The 18,023-nt window shown below is 40.5% G+C and overlaps 1 protein-coding gene across 15 annotated transcripts in view; it reads right to left on the reverse strand.

The window, feature by feature from the left end:
- PUM2 (pumilio RNA binding family member 2) overlaps positions 1–18,023 on the reverse strand; it is a 315,445-nt gene that overhangs the window by 48,662 nt on the left and 248,760 nt on the right. For 12 of the 15 annotated variants that reach the window (XM_033938769.1, XM_033938776.1, XM_033938772.1 and 9 more), the window contains 3 exons: positions 16,452–16,581; positions 9,323–9,457; positions 8,950–9,087 (listed from right to left, as the gene is read on the reverse strand). In XM_033938769.1, the coding sequence (XP_033794660.1) occupies positions 8,950–9,087; positions 9,323–9,457; positions 16,452–16,581 (403 nt within the window). The remainder of the gene's footprint in view (positions 1–8,949; positions 9,088–9,322; positions 9,458–16,451; positions 16,582–18,023) is intronic. The other 3 variants (XM_033938780.1, XM_033938779.1, XM_033938765.1) reach the window with 1 other exon arrangement.

Raw genomic sequence — 18,023 nt, forward strand, 5'->3', positions numbered from 1 at the left:
TTAAAACGTAAGAAATAACATGGTGGAGTAAACTTTCCCAGTCTTTATGACTATCATATTGCCTTTTTGGGTCGCCAAGATTCGAAGTGGCTATCGGATCAATCACTACTGGACGTTCCCACCTGGCTAAAACTGGAACATAAACTCTATACAAAAAACTATCTAAAATTTTTCCCCTTCATGACTTCTACACACACTACTAAGGAAAACCAGATACTGAAGTCTACCATAATAGCAATGCAGAACATCGATGCAATAGCAACTGTTCCATGGTCTTCATCTATCTCCTCTCCTATATGGCGTAATCCACAGGTTAAGATTCAAGGACAACATATAGAATGGAAGTCATGGATTAAGGCTGGCATATGGTCGATTTCCCAACTGATGAATGAAGGAATTTTCTGTACTTTTTCAACGTTTGCTGAACTTTACAAGCTCTCTCCATCCCAATTCTTCCCCTGGCTACAGCTAAAGCATTGTGTGCAATCCTTCTTACGTAAGGAATCAATAAAGAACGATGTACCTTCTATCCTCACGTGGTGCACAACCTTTAGTATGAAAAAAGGTGAAACTTCAAAGTGGTATAAGTTACTGAAAACTCATAAATTTCAACCCCCTACTGTTTTATATGATATTTGGATGCAGGATTCTCCTTATCACTCTCTCCTTCATCTTGGGAATCCATTTGGTTAATTTCTTTTGGGTCATTACAGGCTGCTGCTATTAAACAGTTAGTGCTTTACTTATATCACAGGGCGTATTGGACACCTTATAAGCTGTCTAAATTATCATCTACTGAATCTAACTTATGTTGGTCATGTGCTTCTCAAATTGGTACCTTTGATCATATGATATTTAACTTTACCTTATTGCAATCTTATTGGGCCTCTATCTGGCATATCATTTGTAACATTCTACCTATAACTGATGATATTTCCTATGCTATAATCATTACTGGCGGAGCGGCATTAACATCCTCACTTAAAAATGGTGAACTTAAACTATTGCAATGTCTTTTGTTACTAGCTATAAAGACCATATTATCTCACTGGAAAGATTTCTCCTCTTTAAATGTTAATGAATGGTGGAATATGGTTTGTCTCTATGCTAGATGTTTATTTTATTTTTATTTTTCCTCTAACTCTACTTTTCACTTCTCTATTACCCTCCAGGTACTTTAGTTAGATTGTGAGCCTTCGGGACAGTAAGGGAATTTTTCAAGTACCTTTCTTATTTCTAATCTTAATGTATATTTTCTGTAAACCACTTAGAACCTAACGGATGTAGCGGTATATAAGAAATAAATTACATTACATTACATTAGATATGAAAAATCTATAGCTGAAAATACTAAATCATCTCTTTCCTCTTTTACATCAATGTGGTCTCTTGTACTATCTTATTCTGTCACTTCTTGACAGCGTATAATGTTGGCTGCTACTTTATATGGCTGATGATTGTATTTTGTTTTCTCCCCTTACATATCTGCTATATTCATATGTACAACTGTAGGCGGAAAATATGTTTTGCTTTCTGCATTTTTCTGTTTTTCTTGTATTTTCTTTCTTGAAAAATTAAATAAAAACTTTTTGAACAAAAAAACAAAACAAAACCAAAGAATGTACTCATGTAACCCGTTCTGGGCTCCTTTGGGAGGACAGGCTAAATAAATGACTAAATAAATAAAGTGTACCACCAAAAAGTATTCACTATAACTATCCACTTATCTGAGACTACTTAGAGCAGGTTCCAAATACGGAGAAAAGACCTCAGTGTTCCCTGAGAATAAACTCGGGAAACTACTATGACAAATACTAAATTGTCATAGGAAGCTGACGAAACTCTTGCGTATGCAACCTATGATTTGCCTTGCCTTGGATGAAGCTTGCTCCACTTGATTGGCAGTCTTCATGTTCTCACTGACGATCAACCCTAAGTCTCGTTCTGCTTCAGTTCTTGTTAGGATCTCACACCCTTAATGGTGAGATCCTAACAAGAACTGAAGCAGAACGAGACTTAGGGGTGATCATCAGTGAGAACATGAAGACTGCCAATCAAGAGGAGCAAGCTTCATCCAAGGCAAGGCAAATCATAGGTTGCATACGCATGAGTTTCGTCAGCCGTAAGCCTGAAGTCATTATGCCATTGTATAGATCCATGGTGAGGCCCCACCTGGAATACTGTGTGCAATTCTGGAGGCCGCATTACCTTAAGGATGTGCTGAGACTGGAGTCGGTCCAGAGAATGGCCACCCGGATGGTCTCGGGACTCAAAGATCTCCTGTACGAAGAACAGCTGGATAAGTTGCAGCTGTACTCACTCGAGGAATGCAGAGAGAGGGGGTGACATGATCGAGACATTCAAGTATCTCACGGGCCGCATCGAGGTAGAAGAAGATATCTTCTTTTTCAAGGGTCCCGCGGCAACAAGGGGGCATCCATGGAAAATCAGGGGCGGGAAACTGCATGGGGACACCAGGAAATTCTTTTTCATTGAAAGGGTGGTTGATCGCTGGAATAATCTTCCACTACAGGTTATTGAGGCCAGCAGCGTGCCTGATTTTAAAGCCAAATGGGATAGACACGTGGGATCTATTCACAGAGAATGGTAGGGGAGGGTCATTGGGGTAGGCAGACTAGATGGGCCTTGGCCCTTATCTGCTGTCTATTTCTATGTTTCTATCCTTGGTCATAGATATAACCAATGGCGTTATATATGCAATAAAATTCCCATGTCAGTTATTATATCTTGGACAGACATCAAGACCTTTTAAAACAAGAATTATTGAACATATATCCTGCTTTATTTGTAACAAGTTGGAAGCATTTATGGTGCAACATTGTTTGGACTCTCATCACTCATTCCATGAGATGCGTTGTTGGATTATTGAGAGATTGTACCCATCACAGCAGGGAGGTGATTTTAAAGAGCTATTACAGCAACGTGAGCAAAAATGGATCTTCCAATTACAAACATGTACTCCGAGAGGCTTGAATGCCAGAATTGAATTGGCGAGCCTTTTTTTAAAAAAAACAACAAACAAACATACTTTTTGATTCGTTTGCTCAAATTGCACCCCTCCTGATTGGTGAATCTTGACGTCAACACACACTCTTAAACCAAGACAGATGCCGGGTCGCCATTTTCTTGAAGAAGATTTTTGAAGCAGTAGCTCGTTTCTAAATGTGAGTGATATTTAATTGTGTATATTATGGGAAAAAGATCAAGTTATTAACTGACTGTCTTTTGTTATTTTTTAGTAATTCCCCTGATGCAGGAATTGAATACAATTAAAGCAGCTTCCATCACTCCACAAAATCATACCAACTTACCACCTCTACCTCAAAGAATAAAACAGCCCGGGAATAAATGGGTCACAGTAGGCTCAGGAAGACTGCGACATGTAACACAGAAACATCCACCTTCACTAATATTACCTCTACAGAATTCCTTCGCTCCACTAGGGCACTGCGATACTCAAGAAAACAGAAGGGAGGTGGGACTGGAACCAATGAAGGTAACTCAAGAGAGCAAGCACACCCTAAGCACAAATAAAAAGGCCAAAAACAGAAAACTATTACTGTTGGGGGATTCCATCATCAGAGGCATTAACCTTGGAACACAAGGCGAGGAGACCAAAATAGTGAAATGTCTTCCAGGATCCTCAGCTACCAGGAGTTCCAGGCAAATACAGACTATAATGAAGGAAGAAACTAAGGATTTTAACACTGATGTTGTCATCCATCTGGGAACAAATGACCTGGCCAACAACTCCACACTTGCAGCACAGAAAGCTTTTCGGGACCTTGGTGAGGGCGTGAAACCTTTTGTAAAGACTTTAGCTTTTTCTGAAATACTGCCTGCATATGGAAAGGGGGGGCAAAGAGTGAAAAACACAGAGGACTTTAATAGATGGCTCAAAGCCTGGTGTCATCAAGAAGGCTTCAGGTACATAGGAGGATGGGGAAATACATGGAAGGACAAGAAGCTATATTGCACTGATGGGCTACATATTACTACAGCAGGAAAAAGAAACCTTGCAGAGAAATTTAGACAATATTTTTCTAGGCATTTAAACTAGAAGGTGGGGGTGGTGTAAGTACGAAGGACAATTATAGAGACCACCCCCGGCAAAAGAAAAGATGTGATAGTAGTAAAGAGTGCAACATAAGCAATATCAGCAACTCATTTCTTAGTATTACAACGGAAAGTGAAACGAAACAAAAATCCATACGAAAAAGGAGATTATTGCTGAAAAATAGCTGGAAAGCGATGACCACAAATGCTCGCAGTCTAAGCAACAAAGTTCATGATCTGCAAGCCCTGATGTTAGAGGCAGATCTAGATATTGTCGCTATCACAGAGACATGGTTCAGTGAATCACATGGATGGGATGCAAACATACCGGGATATAATCTTTTTAGGAAGGACAGAGATGGTCATAAAGGTGGAGGAGTAGCTCTCTATGTAAAGATCAATATCCAAGCGACCAAAATGCAAGGGACCTGGGGAGAGGAAGAAGCGATATGGATTGCTCTGAAAAGAGAAGATGGAACTTCTATCTACGTGGGTGTAGTCTACAGACCTCCGACTCAATCGCAGCAAATTGATAAGGATCTGTTTGTGGATATCCAAAAGTTTGGAAGGAAAGAGGAGGTTCTGCTGTTGGGAGATTTCAACCTGCCGGATGCGGACTGGAATGTTCCGTCTGCGGAATAGGAAAGAAGTAGGGAGATTGTGGATGCCTTTCAAGAGGCTCTGCTCAGACAAATGGTGACGGAACCCACAAGGGAAAAAGCGATATTGGATCTGGTCCTCACAAATGGAAAGAGTATCTCTAATGTTCGAGTGGGTGCTCACCTGGGTAGTAGCGATCATCAAACGGTTTGGTTTGATATAACGGCTAAAGTGGAGAGCGGCCGCACGATACTTAAAGTCCTAGATTTCAAACGTACGGACTTTAATGCTATGGGAGAGTACCTGAAGAAAGAGCTGTTAGGATGGGAGGACATAAGAGAAGTGGAAAGACAGTGGTCTAAGCTGAAAGGAGCGATAAAAATGGCTACGGACCTTTATGTGAAGAAAATCAATAAAAACAAGAGAAAAAGGAAGCCGATATGGTTCTCCAACCTAGTGGCTGAGAAAATAAAGGCGAAAGAGTTGGCGTTCGTGAAATATAAAAAAAACCAAGACGAGAAGAGCAGAAAGGACTACAGAGTGAAACTGAAAGAAGCCAAGAGAGAGATACGTCTGGCGAAAGAACAGGCGGAAGAACAAATGGCTAAAAATGTAAAAAAGGGAGACAAAAATTTTTTCAGATATATTAGTGAAAGGAGGAAGATGAAAAAAGGAATTGCTAGGCTAAAAGATGCTGGGAACCAATATGTGGAAAGTGATGTGGAGAAAGCGAATGTGCTAAACAAATACTTCTGTTCTGTGTTCACAGAAGAAAATCCTGGAGAAGGACCGAGATTGTCTTGCAAAGTTACACGGGAAAATGGAGTAGATTCTGCGCTGTTCACGGAGGAGGATGTTTATGAGCAACTTGAAAAACTGAAGGTGGACAAAGCGATGGGACCAGACGGGATCCATCCCAGGATACTAAGGGAGCTCAGAGAGGTTCTGGCGAGTCCTATTAAAGACTTGTTCAACAAATCTCTGGAGACGGGAGTGATTCCTGGGGATTGGAGGAGAGCGGATGTGGTCCCTATTCATAAAAGTGGTCACAGGAATGAAGCAGGAAACTACAGGCCGGTGAGCCTCACTTCAGTTGTTGGAAAAATAATGGAAGTTTTGCTGAAAGAAAGGATTGTGTACTTCCTTGAATCTAATGGGTTACAGGATCCGAGGCAACATGGCTTTACAAAAGGTAAATCGTGCCAAACGAACCTGATTTAATTTTTTGATTGGGTGACCAGAGAGTTGGATCGAGGACATATGCTAGATGTAATTTACTTGGATTTCAGCAAAGCCTTTGACACAGTTCCTCATAAGAGGCTGTTGAACAAACTTGAAGGGCTGAAGTTAGGACCCAAAGTGGTGAACTGGGTCAGAAACTGGCTGTCGGACAGACGTCAAAGAGTGGTGGTTAATGGAAGTCGTTCGAAGGAAGGAAAGATGAGTAGTGGAGTCCCTCAGGGATCAGTGCTGGGGCCAATCCTGTTCAATATGTTTGTGAGTGACATTGCTGAAGGGATAGAAGGAAAAGTGTTCCTTTTTGCAGAGGATACCAAGATTTGTAACAGAGTAGACACTGAAGAGGGAGTGGAAAAGATGAAAGAGGATCTGCAAAAGTTAGAGGAATGGTCTAATGTCTGGCAACTAAAATTCAATGCAAAGAAATGCAGAGTAATGCATTTGGGGATTAATAATAGGAAGGAACCGTATATGCTGGGAGGAGAGAAGCTGATATGCACGGACGGGGAGAGGGACCTTGGGGTGATAGTGTCCGAAGATCTAAAGGTGAAAAAACAGTGTGACAAGGCAGTGGCTGCTGCCAGAAGGATGCTGGGCTGTATAAAGAGAGGCGTAGTCAGTAGAAGGAAGAAGGTGTTGATGCCCCTGTACAGGTCATTGGTAAGGCCCCACTTGGAATATTGTGTTCAATTTTGGAGACCGTATCTGGCAAAGGACGTAAGAAGACTTGAGGCGGTACAGAGGAGGGCGACGAAAATGATAGGAGGCTTGCGCCAGAAGACGTATGAGGAGAGACTGGAAGCCCTGAATATGTATACCCTAGAGGAAAGGAGAAACAGGGGAGATATGATTCAGACGTTCAAATACTTGAAGGGTATTAACGTAGAACAAAATCTTTTTCAGAGAAAGGAAAATGGTAAAACCAGAGGACATAATTTGAGGTTGAGGGGGGTAGATTCAAGAACAATGTTAGGAAATTCTACTTTACGGAGAGGGTGGTGGATGCCTGGAATGCGCTCCCGAGAGAGGTGGTGGAGAGTAAAACTGTGACTGAGTTCAAAGAAGCATGGGATGAACACAAAGAGTCTAGAATCAAAAAATAAGATTAAATATTGAACTAAGGCCAGTACTGGGCAGACTTGAACGGTTTGTGTCTGTATATGGCCGTTTGGTGGAGGATGGGCTGGGGAGGACTTCAATGGCTGGGAGGGTATAGATGGGCTGGAGTAAGTCTTAACAGAGATTTCGGCAGTTGGAACCCAAGCACAGTACCGGGTAAAGCTTTGGATTCTTGCCCAGAAATAGCTAAGAAGAAAAAAATTTAAAAATTTAAATTGAATCAGGTTGGGCAGACTGGATGGCCATCATCTACTATGTTACTATGTTTTTGCGAAACAGGACCTGTCGGGAGTTATGAGATGGGAGTTATAAGATTTGCAAAAAGCTGAATTGAGTCCCTGCACTGGGATATTGCATATTATCGAGCAGCGGTGATCTTTTTCGTATCTGAGGACAATTTTGAGATAAGTGCAGATTCCTTTTTTTTTTTTATTATAAGTTTTTTTGATCATAAGAATTTAATAATATATTTATATATGCACTGCACTTTAACGGAGTTTTTCTATGACCAAGGATGTGCTTCCTATAGCAATTTAGTATTTGTCATAGTAGTTTCCCGAGTTTATTCTCAGGGAACACTGAGGTCTTTTCTCCGTATTTGGAACCTGCTCTAAGTAGTCTCAGATAAGTGGATAGTTATAGTGAATACTTTTTGGTGGTACACTGCATTTGTTTGGTATTCCGCTTGTGTTATTTTTTGTTTTTTTGTCATAAATAAATAAATAAACATACCCTTTCTCTCTTGATCATCCTCTTAGAACATTCCAAGTTCAACGTCAGAGCAGCAGCAGTAGTATTAGAAGTAAATCAAAAGGAAAGCACACGGGATCATATTCCTACAAGCGCTGCTGCTGCTCTATCTGTCATGTTCCCTCAGCAGAGTAGCAGTGGTGCATGCAGGAAAATGGTCCCACTGTGCTTTCACTTTGTTTTTACAGCTGATATTGCTGCTGTTCTGCTGCCAAACTTGAAATGCCATAAAAGGATGATTGGGAGAGATAGAAGGAAAAGAGACCTGTGAAGAGAGTGGGCCCAGCAGCAAGAGCTAAGGGCCATTTTTATTCAAAATCTGCAGGAGCAGTCAATTCCCTTGTATCCCCCACCTATGCCTCTGGTTCTTAGAGGGCCCCTTTGTTTAATATTATCTCCCAGCTTACATGACTTTCTAAGTTTCCTCCACCCTCAAGACTGCTTTACATGCTCTGCAGCAATAACATTTGCTGAGCTGTCATTTGGATGATTCAGCTCAGCACAATTTGATTTATGCTTCAGTTACATTTTATCTTGACTACTGTAATTTCAGCTGAGATCAAACATCTTTGGGCCATCCAAAACAAAGCTGCTAGAATTCAAAGTCATGTGAATAAATTTGACTACTACATGTGATCACTGGTTCCCTGTGGTCTTTTGAATTTTTTTAAGATCCTGGTTCTGGCCCATAAAGCTTTATATACTGAGACTCTACAGTTATCTTTTCTTCCTGATTATCGTTCATATTTTTGATTGTTTACTTTGCTCCTTTCGTTCTTTTATCAATTCCCTTACAAGGATCAACCAGCCATGTGACTTTATGACTTTGGTCCTTTGGAGCTCACTGCCATGCTCATTCCAATCTGAAGCCTCATGTAAAAAGTTTTAAAGCAGGTTTGAAGACTCACTGGCACTTGATGGGCGATAGGTGTAGGTTGGGTGTTGGCAAGGTATACTTTTGTGCAGACTTAATCCAGATTTGTTATTGAATATATTCGTATTTCTTTGATTTCTTTCTCACTTGTCCTATCTTGTATCACTACTAGTAATTGTAAACCACTTTGGTGTTTGAATATAAAAGGCAGTATATCAAACTCAAACCCCCCAATATGGCTACAACAATTAGTTGAAGCAGAAATAATTTTCAGAAAGCTAGTTAACTACCTGTCCTTTGAAAGCATCAATGATAAACTGCAGCGACTGTGGTTGAACACATTCAATGCATTTCTGCACAACATGATTTCCATTTTGATCTTTCACACACTTCAGAACATGTCCATCAAGTTCTTTGACCATTTCACTCTGCAAACCAAGAATTAAAAAAAAGCTGTTAAATGATCAAAAATGGATAAATCTGATTTCAAGTAAACTATATCATAGACAGGTATGCACATGGCAGAAAAAAATAGACCATACAAATAATGAATTAAAGAAAGTTAAAAATATAGGTTTCAAACAAAAGTGAAGAGTGCCTTGAGTTATAGAACAAGAATATTTAATTAGGAAAGAAAAAACCCAAAGCAGTGCTCAGACTTACAATTACCTGCTGGTCAGGTGAAATGGATTCTAAAGCTTTCTGAATAACACGACAACCATACATCTGCAGGGCCAGTGGCAGAACATGACCACGAATGCGGGTGGCTAGGGCTAACTTCTGATCCATACTTCCAAACTATAAGAAAAACACTGTGATGTTTATACCCAAGGAAAATATCCAAGGTACTAGTCTCGATTTACTAACTGATACAAAACTTTGACTATAAAAAGATACCTTCTATTATTTCAGCTGCAAATGTAGATCCATCAGAGAGTGCTGTACACAAAACAAATTCAATCAAACATCTTCAACACATACAAAAAATATGAAAACAAAACCTAGTAAGTCTACATTAAAAAATATGAATAAGTCACACAAAAGCAAAAAATATTAATACAGTACATGCTAAAATGAGCTTTTCTAGATTTTTGATATACAAATAGGCTTTTTCAAAAGCAAAAACAATAAAAAGCAGCATTTTATAAAGGACATGCAGAAGGGATTTCCTATGTCTAAGTCACTTCTCCCTCCTGATTCGTGGTTTTAGGACTCACGATTTCGACTATTCGCAATTTCCTAAAACGGGAATCACCCCCACCTCCCGGACTTCACCTGGTGGTCTAGCGGTCTTTCGGGGCAGGAGCGATCTTCCTATGCTCCTGCCCCGTGCAGATCACTCATCCAAAATAGCTGCTGTGAGTTCCCGTCATAGTCTCGAGAGACTATGGGAACTCACAGCAGCCATTTTGGATGAGTGATCTGCATGGGGCAGGAGCATAGGAAGATCGCTCCTGCCCCGAAAGACCGCTAGACCACCAGGTGAAGTTCGGGAGGTGGGGGTGATTCCCGTTTTAGGAAATTGCGAATAGTCGAAATCGTGAGTCCTAAAACCACGAATCAGGAGGGAGAAGTGACTTAAGACATAGGAAATCCCTTCTGCATGTCCTTTATAAAACTTTCAACTCAGACTCCTTTATTTATGGTATCTCCACTTTGACACCGACTCCTTTATTTATATATCTATATAGGAGTTGTAATTTTTATTTATTAAAAAATTTATATACCACACACAACTATGCGGTTTCCATATCACATACATAAAATATTGTTTCCCTATGATTTCCACATATAACATAGACATGTGTGGACAACATCAAAATCATCCTTCCAAATAAATTATCAGTAAATCAAGTCAAGACAAAATTCATCAATTAAAAGCTTAAAGACGTCAGATCAAATGATCGTTTCCTAAGTAGGTAGACAAATCAATTTACATCTGCATGCAAAGCAAATCAAATTCAAGCAATTCAGAAATACTAGCAGGCTTCTTGGGATTTTGGTTTAATTTATGTTTATCTATTTTGGTCAGCTATAATGGATTTTGCATTTGTATTCTGTGTGTGTGATTTAAGTATTCTATTAACAACTGGGACTCCCTAGCTGAAACTAAAAGGGGCTGGAGGATAAGTTGGCTTCTAAGTAGAGAATAAATTTTGTAGAACCGCTTGGCCAAACGGACTATCCTATCCAGAATGATACTCCAAAAAATAGTAGGATGTGATTTTTTGAACTGAGGACCAAATGGCTGCTTTATAGATGTCCTCAATGGGAGTGGATCTTAGGTGAGCTACTGAAGTTGCCAAGTACGGAATGACACAGTGACAAAATTCATCACCGTTCCCGTCCTCGTGGATAACCGCGGGAAATAATCCCATGTCATTTTTTAGTGTCTATTTCAACCTCAGTCCTTTCTTCAAAGCAAAGCTTGAGGGTCAGTGGTTGTGGCTATTCATATTCTGATTCTTCCCTCTCTCCTTAAAGAATGACATGAAGATGGTTTCCCGCAGTTATCCGCGGGGACGGGAACAGTGATGAATTTTGTCACCATGTCATTCTCTATTGCCAAGCTATTGTTCCTAGTTTATGTGCAGTAACCTGACCTTCCAGTGACAGCCCAGTCCGAGCATAGCAAAATGAGAAATAGTTTGCTAACCACGTGGATATGGTTTCCGTTTGGATTGAATGAAAGAAACAGCTGAGTGGAAGATCTGTGAAAATGGTACAATGCAAATAAGCCAGAGCTCATTTACAGTCCAATGTGTGAAGTGCAGCACCAGGATGAGAATGTGGTCTTGGAAAAAAGACAGAGAACTATAGACTAGTTCTTCCTTAATGATCTAAATGTATGTTCTTAAATATTACACAGAGCTAAGTTATAAGTTGGAAAGTGCCTTCCCCAAATTAACATCTCTTCATTTTATTATTTATTTAATTTTCATTTAAGTACAGAATTGTGCTTAACAGGAAATATAAAGAAACTAATACAACCAATAACTTTTGGATTTAAAGAAAATAAGTCATGCCAAAATCTAGCCTCAGGGAACACATATACCGTATTTTTCACTCCATAAGACGCACCTGACCATAAGACGCACCCTTGATTTAGAGCAGTGTTTTTCAACCGCTGTTCCGCGGCACACTAGTGTGCCGCGAGATGTTGCCTGGTGTGCCGTACGGTGCAGACACTGATTAGGCCTCAGGCCGGGTCCTGCACGCGCTCCCATGAGACTCCCCCGGTCCCCGCTGCTGTTCAGTTTCGATCTTCTGCTCTGACGCAACCGGAAACAGGAAGTTGCAGCAGAGCAGAAGATTGAACACTGAGCAGCCGCGCATGCGCGGCTCTTTGGGAAAGCGTGCATGTCGCCGAAAAACAAAACCTACAAACTAAGGTGAGGCGAAGGGAGAGAGCTGGCTAAACAGTAGGATCGATTGGGCAGGCGAGTGGTGGCTGCGGGGACCATGCGATCGCTCGTGTTCCCGGCTCAAATTGGAAGGAGGGAGTAAAAGGAAAAAGGATTCTGGGCCAAGGGGATGAAGACGGAAAGAAAAACCCACAGCAGGAAAGAAAGGGAAGGACAGGCAGGTGAGCCAGATGCTAGAAGCAGGGGGGGGGGGAAGAAAGAGGGAAAAAAGCTAGATGGGGTTGAAAAGAAGAGACACACTGGTATGGAAGAGGAAGATAGGGGAAATCTGGGCACAGGAAGGTAACAGAAAGAGGGGAAATTATGTGCATGGGGCATAGGGACAGAGACATAAAGGGGACATGCCATGGGGATGGTATATGGACACAGGGGGGGGCAATGACAGATACATAGGGGAGATATTAGAAATGGAGAAAATAGGAGCACAGAAGCGAGATGGTTTGTGGGGATGGGACAGGGACCGAGCTCGCAGGCTCCAGTGGCTTGCACAAATTACATTGTAACGTGCCATGAAAATAAGAGGGAGGAAGGTAGATAGATAAGCCACGTGAGAGGAGCTGAATGGTAGTAGAAAGGAACAGATGGTAAAGGAGGGAGGGAAGGGTGGTGGTGGAAAGGAATAGGACAGACATTGAAGGAGGGTGGAGAGGAACAGACCCCGAAGGGAAATGTGGAAGACAGAGTGGGAAGAAGACAGATGCCAGACTATGGGGGAGCGGAGGGAAGAAGATGGGTGCTAGACCAATTGGGGGGGGGGGGGGGGTGAAGGGAGAGGCACAGTAACAGCAAATGGAAGACGTAGAGAGAAAACACACAGTGGATGGAAGGAATTGAATGAGAAGATGTGGAAAGCAGAAACCAGACAACAAAGGTAGAAAAAAAAATTATATTTATTTATTTTTTGCTTTAGGATAAAATAGTATATTAGTTGTGTTGATAAAAATGTATAAACAAAGCCCTGCCAGCTGAACATCTCTTTCTCTAGTTCAGCAACAGGAACTTTGAAAGGAATAAGAAAGGAATAAGCTAAATATTACAGTACTAAGGCTTATATGGATGCAGCGGGGACGGTGAAGGGGCAGTGAATGGGATGGCAGTGGCGGTGACGGGGCGGTGAAAGGGATGGCGGTGACGGGGCGGTGAAGGGAACGGCTGTTGACGAAGAGCTACGTGTGTGTCTTTCTTCGATTCCAGCCAGAATATCAGCTTTGTGTTCAGCCAAACAGGCCCAGGTTTCGCACTGAATAAAGTATTTTATAATTTTTCACTATTCTGTTTACTTAATATTTCATAATAAAGTAATTATAAAATACTTTCTTTGTGTTTATTTGATTCCTATTCAAGAGAATTACTTTATATATAGTCAATATAGGCACAGAGTTAAATTTTTTAACATTTTCTAATGGTGGTGTGCCTCGTGATTTTTTTCATGAAACAAGTGTGCCTTTGCCCAAAAAAGGTTGAAAAACACTGATTTAGAGGATGAAAAACCAAGAAAAAAATATTCTGAACCAAATTATGTCTCTGAACCCAGCCCCCTAGAAAAATAGACAAATATACTGCAGCAGACAGATTTTGATCACTAAATTGAAATCCTACCTTTGTTGTGATTTCTGGTTGCACTAGTTTTCTTTCTTCCTCAGGCCCAATAATTGTCTCTTTCTATTCCCTCCCTCCTTCCTTCCTATGTCCCGAGTTCATGCCCCTTCCCCCTTACTGCCTTCCAGCCTTTATCCTTCCTCATTCCCGCACTGTAGCCTGCCTCCTTCCTCCCTCCCTCCCTGCTGCACCAAAGTCTGCCTCCCTCCTGCACCGAAGCTTATCTGCCTTCATCCCTGCCGTGCCTTCTCCCTGGCCTGCCGCTCGCCCACTGCTTCTGCAACTCCATGAAGGGAAGGGTTGACGGCATGCAATTGGGCCCACAAGCCTTCCCCCGATGTCCATTCTGATATCGAAGATAAGGTCCGGCCCAGCAACTGATGAGTGGGTAAGAGGGCGGCGACCAGCACCAGCAGCGACAAGTAGCAGCAGAATGCTGGGGTGGAGGGAGATGTATTTGCTCCATAAGATGTACCCCCTTTTTGTGGGTGGAAAAAGTGCGTCTTGTGGAGCAAAAAATTATCACGATAAGCTAAAAATTATTTTCTTCTTGACTGAGTCCATTTGGAAACATCAGGATATATATATATATATATATATATATATATATATCCTATATAATAAAACCCTAAGCATGCATGTGCACTTAGGGTTTCATGTTCCCTGCCGATGAATTAGACTATAGAATTTATGATTTTCTTTCTGGGAAATATTTATAATTCTATTGAATGCTACTCTGACATGACAGAAAACTGGGAAAATATAAATTTTATTGTAAGAAGGCCTATATAGTTATTCCTTATTACCTGCAAACTGTGTGACTAGCTTGAGAGTATATGCTTACCTACATGTGCACTTATACTTATCTGCCCAACATTGTCCTAAAAGAATGACATATGCACTGAAATGCATTAACCAACTAAATGACTAGGCAGATTTATATAATTTTAGCATATGGTACTTTCACCATTACTAAGATCTACAGTACAAACAAAGCATCAGTGGTTAGAGCTACAAATCTCTCGTTGCTCCTTGTGACCCTGGGCAAGTCTGCTCATTGCCCCAGGTACACTAGATAGAGTTTGAGCCCACTGGGACAGATAGGGAACCACTGGGACAGATAGGGAAATATGATAAAGTACCTGAATGTAACCCACTTAGGATATAAGTGGTATATAAATAATAAAATAAATATTTGTGAGGAAAGCAAATAGAATATTAGAAATTATTAGGAAAGGAATGGAAAACAAAGATGAAAACGTTATGCCTTTGCATCGTTCTGTGGTACGGATGCACCTCGAATACTATGTACTAGAGAATGACATGGGGACCATTTACCGCAGGAATGGGGACAAGACCTTTCACTGCCCCATGGGAGCGATGAAAAGTCTTGCTCCTGTGGTAAAAAAACTTTGCCTGTGTCAGAATCAGCATCTCCTCTCCAGCTCCTCTTGTACTTATTTTACCTTCAGGAGCCAGCCATGCCACGATGAAAACAGAATGAACCCAAAACCAAAGCCTGAGACCAATGTGATTTGAAGAATAAAATTACCAGACAACAACATATAGAAAAAAATTAATTTATTTTCTATTTTGTGATTAGAATATTTCAGATTTGAAATATGTATCCTGCTAGAGCTGGTATTAGACATAACTGGGGACCGCAAAGCCCAAGCTGTGCTTCTTTAGCTTCCAGCTGATCAGAGGGAAGTTGCCCTAGTTGCACTCCCCTAACACTATTCCTGCCATGTGTGACTGAAGTACAGTATTCTGTTAGCTTGATTTTTCTATGTAGCATTCTGTAGTAATTTGGTTTGTTCAGTTTTCACAGTGGTGGAGGGGATATTTGTGAGAGGGAGGGAAGACAGGGGTTTTATTGATTCTTGCTCTGCATTATTTGAGTTTATAAAATGACAATTGTACAGAATATAGTCTCTTTCATACTTTAATAAAATAAGTTCAGTATAAAATCATACCTATTCGAGGTTTGTGCGGATGGGATCTGACAGTTTGCAGGGCAGGGACTGAGCTCACGATGATGGGGCAGGGACGGGGACTGAGTTTGCGGGGACAGGTCGGGATGGAGACTGAGCTCATGGGGATGGGGCGTGAATAGTGATAAATTTTTTCCCCATGTCATTCTCTACTGTGTACAATTCTGGTCACCATACCTCAAAAAAGATACAGTGGAATTAGAAAAGGTACAGAGAAGAGCAAAGAAAATGATAAAAGGGATGGGGCAACTTTCCTATGATGAAAGGCTAAAGTGGCTAGGGCTCTTCAGCTTGGAGAAGAGACAGCACAGAGGAGATATTATAGATGTCTATAAAATACTGAGTGGAATGGATAGATGTGAATCACATATTTACTCTTTCCAAAAATATTAGAGCTAGAGGGAAGGCAATAAAGCTACTAAGCAGTAAATTTAAAACAAACCAGAGAAAATATTTCACAATGTGTAATTAAACTCTGGAGTTTGTTGCTAGAGAATGTAGTAAAAACACTTGGTTTAGCAGGGTTTAAAAAAGGTTTGGATCATTTCCTAAAAGGAAAGCTCATAAGCCATTATTAAGATGAGCTTGGGAAAATTCACTGCTTACTTCTAGGATAAGCAGCATTAACTCTATTTTACTTTATTGGTATCTTGCCAAGTACTTGAGACTTGGATTGGTCAGTATTGGAAACAGGATATTGGGTTTGATGGACCTTTAGTCTGTCCCAGTATGACAAATGTTCTTATATGTACTACTGTATAATAATCTCCTTACCTCAAAAAACTTCTGTATGACATAGTTCCCAAAGACATCGATCATCAGTTGATAGGCTGCTTGCAAGATCTCATTAAACACCATTTGGCGCTCAGCTGGGGATGCTCGCTCTAGTTTTTGCTGGATAAATCTAAATATAAAATATTCAGTTACAGGTTTATAAACTTTAGGGTTTTAAAAATATGCTTCAAAAAACAAGCATGTGTAAATCTTAAGTTTTGGTTTCAATTCTGTATTATCCATTTGACATTCTCAAATAAAACAAACCCAATTGCAAAACTTGAATGCTTTTCTGAAAAGCAGTATGTTTTTTGTTTTTTTTTTATTGAAAATATTTCTTACAATGTTTCAAAATACAAAGTAAAGATATGAACAAAAAACAAGAAAAGTAAATACATCTCAAATTGAAAAATAAAGGAAGTCCATCTAGGCCACAAAATGGGGAAATAAGTATGCTTTATGCTTAGAAGCCAACTTTTCAAAATTATTTGGGGGTGCTAAACCCAATGGAAACTATGAAAGAGTTTGTGAATTGTGACAATCAGGTGCCCTTTGTAATGTAAACCACTTAGGTTTAAGTGGGATAAAAATTGGCTGATGTTTATTCCCCGTCACCAGGCAGGTTTCTGAGATCATTTTCCTCCCCCTTTTATACCTTATGCTTTGAGCAGTGGGATCTTTTTGTTATTTTGGAGTTGTTCCAGTGGGTCTCACTCACCATCTTTAGTGTACATCAGTGTGGACCTGAACCCTACCCTCAGAAACTGTAAAATACCACTTTAAAAGCTTTCAACAAGCCACCCCCGAAGTTCCCATAGGAAATAAAGGAGGTTTACTCGCAGTTCTGCAGTGCCTGTCAGCACTTTAAAACAGCAGCAGAACAGAGGGAAAGGATTTTCTGCCTCAGAAAATTCTCCGAATGACCAGAGTTGAAGATCTTCAGATTGCAGTCGACCGGACACCGACTATGACCTCCACCCCCATGGAACCTCGCCACGTGGTTGGGGGCAGGAAAGACAGCCTGTGCTTAAAACCTGTAACAAGGTCAACGGGCAAGCAAACTCCCAGGGGAAAGAACCCTGAGTTGGTGGCACACAGCAGGCTAGCTCCCCCAGAGTTTCTCTGTGAAGCAGCAGTCTGACACGGCAGGACTGTGTTCTTTCCTCTGAAAGGGGACCACTGGGAAGGGGAGGTCTCAAAGCATTGAAGCCACCAAGAAAGTGAACTTTTTTTTTTTTTTTTAACTTTTTATTTATAGAATTTTCATTCTTTCAATACATGAATCACATATTATAAAATGTATAATAAAATATATATGTATGTACAAATTCATATCATAGATATTCATCCCTTTCCCCTATTAATTGTTTTTCCATTTTTCTTTCATATTAATATCTATATTTCCCACCCTAACACTATATTACTATTATCAATGTGTTAAGATATCTGATCTCTAGAATAATTAGTCAATGGATCCCATATTTTCTTAAAATTTTTAATATTTCCTTGTTGTAAAGCCAAAATTTTCTCCATTTTGTAAATGTGACATACCGAGTTCCACCAGAATGTATA

The sequence above is a fragment of the Geotrypetes seraphini genome, chromosome 3 (assembly GCF_902459505.1).
Source record: "Geotrypetes seraphini chromosome 3, aGeoSer1.1, whole genome shotgun sequence".
Classification (NCBI taxonomy): domain Eukaryota; kingdom Metazoa; phylum Chordata; class Amphibia; order Gymnophiona; family Dermophiidae; genus Geotrypetes; species Geotrypetes seraphini.